The following is a 14,060-nucleotide window of genomic DNA, read 5'->3' as shown; positions in this document are numbered from 1 at the left end:
GTGTCATTTATTTATAAACAACTTATTATATATAACAAATGCATGGGCTATACAGACTTGTTTATATCTTTACAACTAAACATACTGTTTATATGTGAGTCTGGGACTATATATAACTGAACAATTAACAGTTTTCTTGTTTTTTCATCAGGGGATTGAGCTGCAGGGGAGAAATTTAGACTTCAGACCTCAGTGAGACTTCAGAAAAATCACTGCTGTGAATTTTGAATTTTGTTGTGAAAAGAGCCACTGTGCTGTAGACACACACACACACATACACACACTCCTGAATAAATAACATGGTCACATCAATCATCCTGGTTATGGGCGACTTTAATAACCAATGTTTGCTTCTGTTTTTGTGTCTTTTTGACAAGCCGATGTTAGAATCAGACTAACCCTACCATTTATAAATAATTCCAATACAAATATCCCCCTGTTACACTTTTTTTCCCCCCAAAAAAACAGTGTTGTGAGAGCAGACTCCTTTAGAGCGGCCACGGCTTCAACTGTCTGGAGGAAAATACAAGATCTGCGTTAATTCAAGGTTTTGTTTTTGTTGTTAGCCGCAGGATATCCAGTCTGTGCTCGGCCTTGTCAGCTTGTCGACCTGTTTTTGTCTGTTTTTGCGATTAATTTGTGCCTGAGTGACATAAAATTATGACTCAACCATGAGCAGAGATGTTAAAGGGATAGTTCAACATTTTGGCAAATTGGCTATCTCATAGCGTGGTGAATGTGCAGGTCACAACTTGTCCACCAGAGCGTTTTTGGAGTTGTTGGATTGTGTATTTGATGAGTTTGATGAGGGAAACCAAGAAGTCCCATTAGCCTCCGTAGCATAGCAGCTCGCCGCTCTGCTCGGCTGTTCTAAAAATAGCTTGCACCGACAAATAAAGGTAACGAACCTACTGCTATGACTATATTTTTGCCAAAATGTTGAACTATCCCTTTAAATCACCTCCTTACTGTCCTTTTGGCTGATAAACATATTGACGAACGCACCTGTGATGTAGCACGTCACCAGCCGGTTCTCCAGAGACACGTCTGCGTCCGTGGTCGTCATGGAAACGATGACCTCGCCGGGGCCGCTGTTCTCCACCACCGAGCCGCGGTACACGTCGTCGGAGAACTTGGGCGGGTTGTCGTTCTCGTCCGTCACTGTCACCTCCACCAGGACGCTGGACGACAGCTTGTTGTCGCCGCCGTGGTCGGTGGCGACCACGTGGAACCGGTAGACTCTGGTCGCCTCGCAGTCCGTCTCCCGCACCGTCGTTATCCAGCCGCTCTCACCGTCGATGGAGAACACGCCGCCGACGTCGGCCGCGGTCTCGTCGGGCAGAGACTCCAGGCTGTAGGTGACCAGGCCGTTGCCGTCGGTGTCCGGGTCGTTGGCGGTGACCTGAGCATCGACACAAACGACAGGTGGTGGTTTTATTTTCAAGTCTGAATTAGTTATTGGTGATCAGTTTATTTAAAGGGATAGTTCCGCATTTTTGCAAATTGGCCCATTGCCATAATCCCTATAGTCATAGCAGTAGGTTTGTTACCTTTAATTGTTGGTGCAAGCTATTTTTAGAACGGCGGAGCAGAGCCGTGAGCAGAGCCGTGAGCTGCTCAGAGCTACACTACGGAGGCTCATGGGATTTCTTGGTTTCCCTCATCAAACTCATCAAATACACAATCCAACAACTCCACAACGCTCTGGTGGACAAGTTGTGACCTGCACATTCACCACGCTATGAGATAATAACACAACGTTACCAGACAGAGTTGTTTTAGAGGCAAATTCATGCAAAACCACTGATGCGCGTTGCCTCCAGGGGGCAGTTTTTCATCAAGCAGTCTCTGCATTTCCCTCTAAAACAACTCTGTCTGGTAACGTTGTGTTATTATCTCATAGCGTGGTGAATGTGCAGGTCACAACTTGTCCACCAGAGTGTTTTGGAGTTGCTGGATTGTGTATTTGATGAGGGAAACCAAGAAATCCCATGAGCCTCTGTAGTGTAGCTCTGAGCAGCTCACGGCTCTGCTCCGCTGATCTAAAAATAGCTTGCACCGACAACTTATGGTAACAAACCTACTGCTATGACTATAGGGATTATGGCAATGGGCCAATTTGCCAAAATGTTGCACTATCCCTTTAAATAAACTGATCACCTCTCTCATATCAAAGCGGCAGATGTTCTCCTCCATCCATAGATGGATTTTATTAAAAGCTACTGCAGCAAATGGAGATATTAGTCATTAAAGTTTAACTAAAAGTTTTCAGATTGAAGCTGTTGTCACATGAAATCTAAAAAAAAAAATATAGAGAGAGTCTCCAAACATTTGACTTTCTGTTGCAGAAAAACCTTTGAAACTTCATTTAGACCATGAAAATGAATACTAATGAGACATAAAATAAAGGAAAAGTTCATAAAATTTAACTCTTGTTCAGAAATCTCACCTGGATGACGGTAGTTCCTGCCGGCATGTTCTCGGCCAGGAAGGCCCGGTACGGACTGGCGTCGAACACCGGCTGGTTGTCGTTCACATCCTGCACCTGGATGCTGACGGACACCAGCGAGGCCACGTCGGTCCCGTTGTGGTTGCCCTGGGCGATCACGTCGATCTGGTACCGCTTGGTCTTCTCGTGGTCGATGGTCTTCTGCAGCAGCAGCGTGCCGCTCTCCTCGTCCAGCGTGAAGACTTTGTCCCTGTTGCTCTCCACCGTGTTGCCGTTCACCAGGCTGTAGATCAGCGGCGTGTCGGAGTCGGCCCGCACCGAGCCGATCTCCGTCCCCACGGGAACGTCCTCGGCGGCGGAGAAGGTGTAGAGCGGCTCGGAGAACTTGGGCAGGGGAACCTCGGGAGGAACCACCTTGACCTGGACGGGGACGGTGGAGTTGTAGAACGGGAGGCTGCCGTCGCGAGCTTTGACCTTGAAGTGGAAGATCTTGTTCTCCATGCCGACGAGACTCTCCTTGACGCTGACGACGCCCGTGAACGGGTTGATCTCGATGACGTCTTCCGTCACTTCCTCCGTCTCGTCCACGGTGTAGGTCACGTCCGCGTTGTTGCCGTCGTCCGCGTCGTACGCCATGATCTGGATGATGGGCGAGCCTTTGTTCACCGTCGACTGGATGGACACCTGGTACTCCGACGCCTTGAACTGCGGCACGTTGTCGTTCTCGTCCGTGAGGATGATCTTGACCGTGCAGAACGCCACTTTCCCGCCGCCGTCTTTCGCCATCACCTTGATCGCTATGACTCTCTGTGCCGGGTTCTCCCTGTCCAGCGGCTGCGTCGTCACGATCTGCCCGTCGCTGTCGATGGCGAACGTCTCGTCGGCCAGCTTGTTGATGATGGTGTAGTCCACGCTGCCGTACGGCCCGTCGTCCGGGTCGATGGCGGCCAGTCGGATCACGCGAGTTCCCGCCTCCGCGTTTTCCGCCAGCTCGGCCTCGTAGACGTTCTGCTTGAAGTACGGACTGTGTCTGTTGCTGTTGATCATGTCGATGTTGACCGGCGCCGTCTTCTGGAACACGCCGTCGGACACGGCGACCGTCAGGTTGTAGAACGGGTCCAACTTCCTCTTACAGACGTTGGAGAAGGAGATGATCCCCGAGGATTCGTTGATGTTGAAGTAACGCCCTTCGTTCCCCGACAGGATTTTGTACTTGAGGTTGTTCAGGTCGCCGCTGTCGGGGTCCGACGCTTGGATCTTTATGACGATGTGGCCGCATTTCGCCGCTTCGTCCAGCGTGGCGTCGTACTGGGAGCTGACGAAATCTGGCGGGTTGTCGTTGACGTCCGTGACGTTGACGAAGACGCTGGTTTCGCCGCTCAGGGGAACGCTGCCGTTGTCGGTGGCTCTGATTTTCAAGTTGAAGTGTTTCGTGTTTTCGTGATCCAGCACCTGTTTGGTGGAAATCAACCCGGTCCGAGGGTCGATCTCGAAGAAGTCCGTCTCGTTTCCCTCCGTCTTCACCATCCGGAAGGTCAAATCTTTGTTCCTGCCGGAGTCGCCGTCGGACGCCGACAGCTGCATCACCGACGTCCCGACCGGCAGCCCTTCATCCACGTTCACGCTGTACGTCAGCTTGGAGAAAACCGGCGCGTTGTCGTTCACGTCCTCCACTTCTATTTCTATCGAGGCCTCGGAGAACGCTCCGGTCACGGAGTCGGTGGCTCGGACCGTCAGCACGTGCATCGTCTGGCTCTCGTAGTCCAGAGCGTTGGTGACGGTCAGGACGCCGGTTTTGAAGTCGATGTGGAAATGCTTGGAGGCGTTTTCCTCCTGCAGGTTGTAGATGAGCCGGTAGCCCTCGGGGTTTCTGGCCTGGACGTGCAGGATGGTGGTGAAGGGCGGGACGTTTTCCGGCACTTTGAGCGGGTAGAGGAGCGTCTGGAAAACGGGGTTGGTTCGATTCCTCACCTGGATGGTGAGCTGCGCCGCCGTGCTGCGGCCGGGCTCGCCCTCGTCCGTCGCCGACACCGTCAACGTGTATTTGTTCAGAGCTTCGAAGTCCAGCGGCCTCTGAAGGGACACGTCGCCGACGTCGGGGTCGATCCTGAAGAGGTCGTAGTCTTCCTCCAGCGAGTACACGACGACGGCGTTCTCTCCTAAGTCTTTATCGATGGCGGTGACTTGATACAAAACGTCGCCCGGCTCGGCGTCCTCGGAGATCATCATGGAGAAAGGTAAGTTCAGAAACTGCGGAGCGTTGTCGTTGACGTCGTCTATGAAGACTTTGACCTGAGCGGTGGCCGTCCTGGGCGGCGTCCGCAGGTCTCGCACCGTCACCACGATGTCAAACACGTCCTGCTCCTCTCTGTCGAACGGGACGCCCGTCGTTTCCAGGACGCCGGACGTCTGCGAGATCGCAAACCGCCCCATCGGGTTGAGCACGGAATAGAAAAGAGGCTCGTTTAAATAACAACCTGTCGTTTTCAGCGCTAATAAAGTTTTTCCCGTCTGCAGGTTTTCTGTGACGCTCTGTGAATAAACCAAGTGCTCGAATCCGAGGTCGCTCGCCGTCAGGTTGGTCACGTTCACCGTGACGGTGGCGGTGTCTTTGTAGAGGCCGTCGGAGGCGCGCACCGTCAGCTCGTACGACGGTTGGAAGTCGGACGCGTTGCTCACGGTGATGAGTCCGGTGCGCGGGTGGATGGAAAAGGCGTTGTGCAGGTTGCCCTCGGCGATGCTGTAAGAAACCGCCGAGTCGGCGTCGTGGGCCGCGACGCGCACGACCTCGGCGTCCCTGACGGCCGGGAAGATGACGGACGACTCGTACAGCGCGGCGGCGAACCGCGGCGGGCAGTCGTTCAGGTCCAGGACGCGGACGGTGACCGTGGCGACCTCGGCCGCCGACAGCGCCGGCTCGCCCGAGTCCGTCACCTGCACCGTGAAGCGATACTCCGCCTTCGCCTCGAAGTCGACCGGCGTCGCCAAGGAGACGGTCCCCATGCTCGGGTCGATCCTGAAGACTTCCAGCGCCGCCGCCTCCAGGATCCGATACACCAGCATGGAGTTGGCGTCTCTGTCGGCGTCCGTCGCCTGGACGACCAGCGGCGTGTTCCTCGCTCCCATCACCATGCTGTTGACGGGCGCCGACTCGCTGATCTGCCCCGCGTACTCCCTCTGGCGAAACACGGGGGCGTTGTCGTTCTCGTCGATCACGTAGACGTGGACGAGCGTCCTGGACGCGGCGCCGGCCGCGGTGGTCGCCGCGACGCCGAGCGTGTAGGAGGCGCAGCTCTCGAAGTCGACGTGCTTCTGCGTGGAGATCAGCCCGGTGTACGCGTTGATGTGGAACGTCCCGTTGGCGTCGCCGCTTTCTATCCCGTAATGCACCGCGGCCGGGCTGGAGGCCGCCACGGCGACCACCGGCGTCCCGACGGCGCTCAGTTCGCTGATCTCCATCAGGTATTCGTCGGAGGGGAAGACGGGCGGCGTGCGGTCGGAGACGCGGACGTGGACGTGGACGGAGCAGAGGTCGCTGCGCTGCGGGAAGCCCTGGTCCGTGGCCTTGACCGTCAGGTGGAAACGGTCCTGAGGCTGCAGGTCCAGCGGCTTGGAGACGCTGATGGTGCCGAGCGACGGGTCGATGGAGAAGACGCCGTCGATGTTTCCTGCAGGAAAAGAAACGACGAGTTAGAACGATGAACTGTTTGAAGATACAATCAGCAGACTGTTTTTTTTTAGATCAGGTGCACTGGATTATTGATCTATAATTTAGTATTCAAAGAAGACCGAGTGTGTCCTGTTGTCCTTGTGGGTCAAATTGACCCAATCTCTTCACTTCCTCCATCCTTCCTTCTTTCCACAATCCTTTTTCCCTTCCTTCCTTCCTTCCTTCCTTCCTTCCTTCCCTCCATCCTTACTTCTTCTTCCTTCCTCTTTTGATCCAGTTGACCTGATCTGTTCCCTATCCGTCCATCTTTCTTTCCTTCCCTTTTCCCTTCCTTCTTTCGACAATCCTTTTTGCCTCCCTCCCTCCCCTCCTTCCTTCCCTTCGTCCTTACTTCTTCCTTCTTTTTTGACCCAATCTGTTCCCTCCCTCCATCTATCTTTCCTTCCCTTTTCCCTTCCTTCTTTCCTCCCATCGTTCCCTTTGTCCTTCTTTCCTTCGTTCCCTTTGTCCTTCCATCCTTCTTTCCCTTTGTCCTTCCTGCCTTCCTTCCTTCTTTCTTTCCCTTCCTTCCTTCCTTCCTTCCTACCTTCTATCCCTTCCTTCTTCCTTAATAAAAAAATAAAAATGACTAATTTTAAGAGTTACAAAAGGTTTCAATCAGAGGATACATTTTCATAAATATATGCCCTAGGTACAACAACAAATAAAGTCATTTTTCAAGCCGAAATATTTATGGTTGAATGTTCATTACCGAAAACACTGCTCCTGGTTGATGTATCGTCTCTAGCAAACTATCTGAAAACATCACAGCCCATCTGCACTATGTGTCTGGTATTTGTGCTAATCTTAAGGCCTGCTGCTATTTAATTCACTGGTTATTTCTCATCAATCTGTGTTGAGGGTGTTCAAGGTAAAAGGTCGTTTTTTTTCATTTTGATTCTGGTGCATTTTTCCCTCTCCAATGCATTTCAACAAGAGATTTGATTTTTTTTTTCCTGCAAGTTGAACCAGTTATTAGGATGGATGTTCTTTGCTGTATAAATCACACTGAGTGAGCATTATGAGTTCCACTGCAGCAGCAGCAGCAGCAGCAGCAGCCGGGGTTATGCGCCGTGCTCTGCCTCACGTTTTTCCAGCTGCTTTGATCATACATGATCAGCAATATCCCCCTGGATAAAACCCACACTACTGCCAGGGAATGCAAGTTGTTTGGCTCAGCTATTCTCTCAGAAGGTCAGGACGTTTCTGCGCCGCATGAGAAGCGAAGAGAGGCAATAAAATGATAGAGACAAACAGAGGTGCGAGAAATTCAAATCCCCAAACAGAAATCATGGCAGCCGAGGTAATTGAGATGCACTGATCTCTCTCAGGCGTCGTCATAGTGTCCTTGAACTCGCTCCTTCGGCGGCAGCAGCTCGGTTGGCGTTTTGAAGGCTGCGGTCGTCCGAGGCCGATCCCAGCGGCCCCGACGTTAGAAAACGGTTGAAGGCTTCCAAGTGTGAATGTGTGTGTTTGAAGCAGAGTGAAGGTAAAAAAATAAATAAAAAACGAGCCGTCAGCTGCTCACCTGAGTGCAGAGAGTAGACGATGTCGGCGTTGGTGCCCGTGTCCTTGTCCAGCGCCTTGACCTGGACGACCTCGGAGCCGGCGGGTGCCATGTTGGAGACGCTGGCCTCGTAGCGGGGGCTCAGGAAAGCGGGCGAGTGGTCGTTGCAGTCCTCCACATGAACCACCACCTTCACAAAGTTCCTCTTCACAGGGATCTCCTGGTCACGCACCTGAGGGGGCGAGGACAAGTGTTCGAACCGTTAGACCTGTTACAGTGACGATGAAGATATAATCAATAAATAGCTTTATTTTTCTTTTTGAGCTAATTTCCTTGATTCTCTTTCTGCACGTTTCAAATGCACAAATTAAAATTAATAATGAATGAATGAATGAATTTATTTGGAACCGTGTCTAATATGAAAATATAAATGTATATATCAAAAACAAAAAATAAAAATATAACCATCATTAAATCATAATATGTACAACTTCCAAAAAGGAGTAGGAAGAAGTATGCACTTTTTAAAATTCCCACCCCTTTCTACTCATCATGGTTTATACAGTATCTATCTACTACATAAATATCCATATCAATAAACATATATACATTCATAAAAATATATAAAACATTTATATACTATATAAATATGGATCATTGTGACTGCTTTCTGTCTTTCTAAATTGATGTAATCAAAGGTCAGGCAAACATTTAAACATAAACAGAGCAAGTAAAGATTTCAGGTTATTTCTAAAGTAGAATAAATATTAAATCACAGTAGCAAAGAGTGAGACTGTTTTTCTTGTGTCATATTAACTTGGCTTTTATCTCTGTCGGCTACTCTGCTTTTATATGAAAGAAGAAATAAGAAATAAAATGAAAGTGAACAGCTACAGAATGACGGCTGAATAAAGAGTCTGAGTCGTATTTCATGTTCAGTATCAGAGGGAAGAAGTTTCGATTTGTATAAAACTGTGTCAAACTGTAAAAAAAAAAAAAGAAAAAAAAAGGGGAAGATTAGGACGTTTCGTTACCATGACGATCAGAGTGTGAACGGAGATGGTCTCGTAGTCGAGCTCCTCCGTCATCACCATGACGCCGCTCTTGGGGTCCAGGTGGAAGAACTTGGTGCTGTCGGGGTGGAGGCTGCTGTGGATGGAGAACACCAGCTTACTGTTGGTGTCGGCGTCCTGGGCGCTGATCTGCAGGATGTCCTTCCACGGGGACGTGTCCTCTGGGACTCGCACCTGAAACACGCCGCCACGGGGAGGAGAGGGGGTTTAACTCCAGGGTTATAACAACAAAACAAAGACAGGAAACGACCATGTGTGAGAAACGGTGTTGGGGAGTAACGAAGTACATACAGCGGTGTTACAAAATGTTCATAATTGTAAACTCATCAAATACACAATCCAACAACTCCAAAACGCTCTGGTGGACAAGTTGTGACCTGCACATTCACCACGCTATGAGATAATAACAGACTGCTTGATGAAAAACTGTCCCTGAAGGCAACGTGCATCAGTGGTTTTGCATGAATTTCCCTCTAAAACAACTCTGTCTGGTAACGTTCTGTTATTATCTCATGGCGTGGTGAATGTGCAGGTCACAACTTGTCCACCAGAGCGTTTTGGAGTTGTTGGATTGTGTATTTGATGAGTTTGATGAGGGAAACCAAGAAATCCCATGAGCCTCCGTAGCGTAGCTCTGAGCAGCTCGCTGCTCTGCTCCGCCGTTCTAACAATAGCTTGCACCGACACTGCTAAAACTATAGGGATTATGGCAATGGCCCAATTTGCCAAAATGTTGAACTGTCCCTTTAACACACTATCAGGTCTTAAAATGTGAAAATGGTTGAGAGCATTCATTCAAAATGAAGAAAAGTAATCAAAATGTATTTAAATGCAGTTGAGAAAGTAATTGAAATAGTTACACTACTATTACATTTTTAACAGAGTAACTTGTTTCCAAACTAATCTGCCCAACACTGGTGAGAAATGGATGTTTGACGAGTTTGTCTTTATAACGGTGGTTTAACTGAGGACAGAGACGACTCTGAGGACAAGAGACGTCCTGTTGGACAGAGAGGAGGATGTAGATTAGAAGACAACAGTCACACTGAGACGGTCCTGATGATCACAGTGAAGGAAGGAAGGAAGTTGTAATGTCTCCGTTGTTACCATAGAAATCAATAAACCACAGCTAATCAGGCTTTAATGGGAATGATCAACATCAGCATCTAACCAGTCTGACACTACTGTACATACATAAATCTGGATTAATGAGCTCATCTATACTGTCTTTAATTATTGTATTCTCATATTAATAAATGATGCATTCTTCATTTATAAATCAAGAATTATATCAATAATAAACCAGTTGTTTAGGAGATGTCAGTGGTTCATTTATAAAGTGTCAGTAAATGATTAACAAACTCATTATATGAACATTTACGCTGCACTGATAAACACAATGGTTTAGACATTATGTGCAGAAGAGCTGCAGTATTGATACGTGTTTATAAAACATCTGTTTTCACATTCAGAGCCACAGTGGAGCATGTGAGAGAGGAGGAGAAATCCTGGTGAAGGGTTTGATGGTTTGTTTCCACAGCGTTGTTGTAAAAAAGACTCGAGCACAGGAATGAGCTGCATCTGACATACAGCTAATCACCTGTACAAAGACTTTATGGGTAATCTGGCTCTGAAAACTCACCTTTAACTTTACCGCTCTGGTTTGTTTTATATATTTTTAAATGCAGACCAGTTCTCACCTCGTACAGCGGCTTCAGGAAGACGGGCCGGTGTTCGTTCATGTCCAACACTCGGATGTAGGCCTGCAGGTCGGACACAGAGGAAACATAAATGAAAATGTGGACGGTGCTGCTTCAAAGCTGCTTCAAAAACCAAAAAACTAAACAAAAAAATCAAAAATGAAGCTGTTGATGTGGTGATTTGGGGTTTCAATGCAGCTGGTTCTGTTCTGTTCGGTTAGGGTTAATAGAAGAACGTCGTCCACTTTGTCTTTTGAGTCCTTTGATCTCAGGCATGAAAGGAAAAGGTTATGATGGTAGATGATTTGTTTGTGGTTTGTCACATAATGTACAAAAAAAATGACCCTTAACCCCTGAATATAAACAAGGATGTAATAAATAATTGCAAAACAGATTCATTTCAGGAATGAAAAATTACATTTCTCTTTCTAAACATTTATTTTTCTATTTCTTTATTAATATATTTTAGGTTAAAGTTTGCTGAAGGTTTCCTTCCGTCAGCTAGCTCTAGATTTATTAGAAACAGCATTTTATGACCAAAATTAATTTATTTTGCATTTATTTAGGAATTTAATTTCGTATTTCTTTATTAAAGCAGAAGTAAGCGGAATATTTGTGTTAATATAAGTCTTAAATAGTTATATCTTCCGACAGCAATCACTTACATAGAGTGTTTGGTCTGAAACACGGGTCTGTCAGTCACTCTGCTCTGCTGTAAGCCGAGGAGAAAACTTTCCTTGTATCCTACAACCTTTATCCAATGAGGAGAGAGAACGGCATAAAGGGGCGGTCCTCTCTGTGTGTGCAGCCAAGGGATGCGCGTGAATGTGGTGACGTTGGGACGAGGGCGGGGACTGCTAACTCCATCGGCTGACAAGAAGTTAGCCAAAACCACCGGATCGTTTGCTTCTGCTTTAATTCACACTTATGTCACATTTTTATCATTCATACACCCACAGTAATCCAACATGTTCTGGTTCTGACCCGAACCTGAAGCACAAGTCTGTAGAAAAACAAGGTTTTTGTTTCTCCAGGTTGTTCTTCTCACCTGTGTGGTGGCCGTGTGGTGTCCGTCAGTGACTCGCACCGTCAGGTTGTAGTTGGAGCGGCGAGCTGCGTCCAGGCGGCGGGCGATGGAGATGGTTCCTGTGTTCCTCTGGATGTCAAAGTCTTTCTCTTCATCACCACCTGAGAGACACAGAGACACAGACAGAGAGAGAGAGACAGGTGAGGCGATCAGACAGACATCGAGGTTACAGTCGGAGCTTCATGGATCAGGCCGAGTCCGGCTGTCGGCTCTGATCTCTCCGATCATGTGTCAGAGTCTGCAGCTCTGATTTTGACTGGTTGCCGCGGTGATGCTTCTTGGCATCGTCCTCCAGTGTTTGAAGACTCACGGTGATTTCCCTGTGGGGGGTGGAGGGGGGGGCGATTATTAATGATCCACCTCTAAAGTTTGAGAAGTGGAAACGTCTCAGGATTTACACACAGAGGATGAGGAGGAAATGATTCCTGCAGCGTTTCACCAGGGCCGCTCTGATTGGTCCATTCGTCTCCTGTGATGCTCTGATGATGCAGCTCCTTAAGCTTTGACAAATTACTCACGTCACCACCACTTAAATAAAAACAATAAAAAGTGTGTTTTCACAAAATGTTTTTTTTCTTTTTTTATGTCTTGTTAGAGTCTCTGATAAATTCCTGCTGTTACAGCTATTGAATAAAAACAGAAGCACGGAGCCGAGAGAGAGAGAAATAGATTTTCTCTGCTCCACATGGATCCATCCATCACAGCAGGACGTTCTGACGCCTCGTGTTTACAGAGCGAGAGGAGAAACCGACCGAGACCGAGACCGAGACCGAGACCGAGACCAACAGGACAGCAGCTGGTCACCTCCGTCTGAGGTTAAAGCTTCGTGTTTGACCTTGACCTCCGTTTTTTCCTGTCGTCCTGGTGGACGGAGTCACAGCGACTGACGGACAGGATTTAAAAAACTCACAACGATTCTACTGTTTTCTACTATTCTTTGTCTTGTGTTTCCTTCGCTCTCTCTTTTTTCTTCCTCGTTTGTTCGTTTAAAGGGATAGTTCAACATTTCGGCAAATTGGCCCATTGCCATAATCGCTATAGTCATAGCAGTAGGTTCGTTACCTTTAATTGTCGGTGCAAGCTATTTTTAGAACAGCGGAGCAGAGCCGTGAGCTGCTCAGAGCTACGCTATGGAGGCTAATGGGATTTCTTGGTTTCCCTCATCAAACTCATCAAATACACAATCCAACAACTCTGAAACGCTCTGGTGGACAAGTTGTGACCTGCACATTCACCACGCTATGAGATAATAACACAACGTTACCAGACAGAGTTGTTTTAGAGGTGAATTCATGCAAAACTGCTGATGCACGTTGCCTTCAGGGACAGTTTTTCATCAAGCAATCTCTGAATTTCCCCCTTAAACAACTCTGTCTGGTAACGTTCTGTTATTATCTCGTAGCGTGGTGAATGTGCAGGACACAACTTGTCCACCAGAACGTTTTGGAGTTGTTGGATTGTGTATTTGATGAGTTTGATGAGAGAAACCAAGAAATCCCATGAGCCTCCATAGCATAGCTCTGAGCAGCTCGCGGCTCTGCTCCGCCGTTCTAAAAATAGCTTGCACCGACAGTTAAAGGTAACAAACCTACTGCTGTGACTATAGGGATTATGGCAATGGGCCAATTTGCCAAAATGTTGAACTATCCCTTTAAGTCCCATCCTATATGTTCTTCACACGTTTTTTTTTTGTTTTGTTTGTCTTTAATTCTTCACCACACGTGTCTTATATTGTTTGTCTCTACACAATAAAAAACAAACCTCACAACCACTGCGATAACAGAGGACGTGTTCAGATTAATAAAGGAAGTTTTTCACATTAAGAAACTTTACAGTCTCTTTAAAAGTCTCATCCTGTTCTGTTCTTATTCATCTGATCGCCGACTGTTTCTTCTTTCCTTCATTACATCATCTAATTGAATCATCATCATCATCATCATCGTCATCATCATCATGACTCATACTGTACCTTAAAGTCCATCTGCTCCTCTCATCCCTCCTTTTTCCTCTCCTCCTTTCTCTCTCTCTCTCTTCCCCTTGTCCGTCCTTCTGTTTTAATTCTCTTCTACCTTCATGTCCTTCCTCTCTCTCTCTCTCTCTCCCTCTCTCAGCAGGTTGTGTGTATGTACGTGAGAAAGGTAAAACCTCATGCCTGCTCAGCCAGATGGTGTTTATTAAGATATCCACCTTGCGACACACATAAACTCACACTAACACACACACACACGAGCATGTTTCCATCATGCGGTGGTAAAAGCTGCACCGAGGTCATAAATTCCTCTAATTTTCCTCTTCTGCTTTTCCTTCTCTTTCATTATTGCTGATCGATGGTCATTCATCCACACACGTCTGATCCTTAACGACTGAGCTGCAGCGCTGCCTGCACAGTGCATACTAACTAACTAACCAGCCACATTGACCAGTCCATTTAACCGCTTTACATTTCCACATCCACAGATTGACTTTCTGTGAGAAACACCTCAGCGGCGCCCGGGGGAGGAAGTCTTCCATGAGAAGAACTAAAGAGAACTAATC

The 14,060-nt window shown here is 47.7% G+C and overlaps 1 protein-coding gene across 2 annotated transcripts in view; it reads right to left on the bottom strand.

The window, feature by feature from the left end:
• fat2 (FAT atypical cadherin 2) overlaps positions 1 to 14,060 on the bottom strand; it is a 143,973-nt gene that overhangs the window by 81,567 nt on the left and 48,346 nt on the right. For both annotated transcript variants that reach the window (XM_085788951.1, XM_085788952.1), the window contains exons 7-12: positions 11,487 to 11,626; positions 10,439 to 10,501; positions 8,700 to 8,912; positions 7,687 to 7,897; positions 2,450 to 6,117; positions 1,006 to 1,402 (exon numbers count right to left, since the gene is read on the bottom strand). In XM_085788951.1, coding sequence (XP_085645077.1) covers positions 1,006 to 1,402; positions 2,450 to 6,117; positions 7,687 to 7,897; positions 8,700 to 8,912; positions 10,439 to 10,501; positions 11,487 to 11,626 — 4,692 coding nt within the window. The remainder of the gene's footprint in view (positions 1 to 1,005; positions 1,403 to 2,449; positions 6,118 to 7,686; positions 7,898 to 8,699; positions 8,913 to 10,438; positions 10,502 to 11,486; positions 11,627 to 14,060) is intronic.

This window comes from Trachurus japonicus, chromosome 10, assembly GCF_045865225.1.
Source record: "Trachurus japonicus isolate A0001 chromosome 10, Traja_1.0".
NCBI classification, from domain to species: domain Eukaryota; kingdom Metazoa; phylum Chordata; class Actinopteri; order Carangiformes; family Carangidae; genus Trachurus; species Trachurus japonicus.
This window is presented reverse-complemented; position numbering and strand designations above follow the sequence as displayed.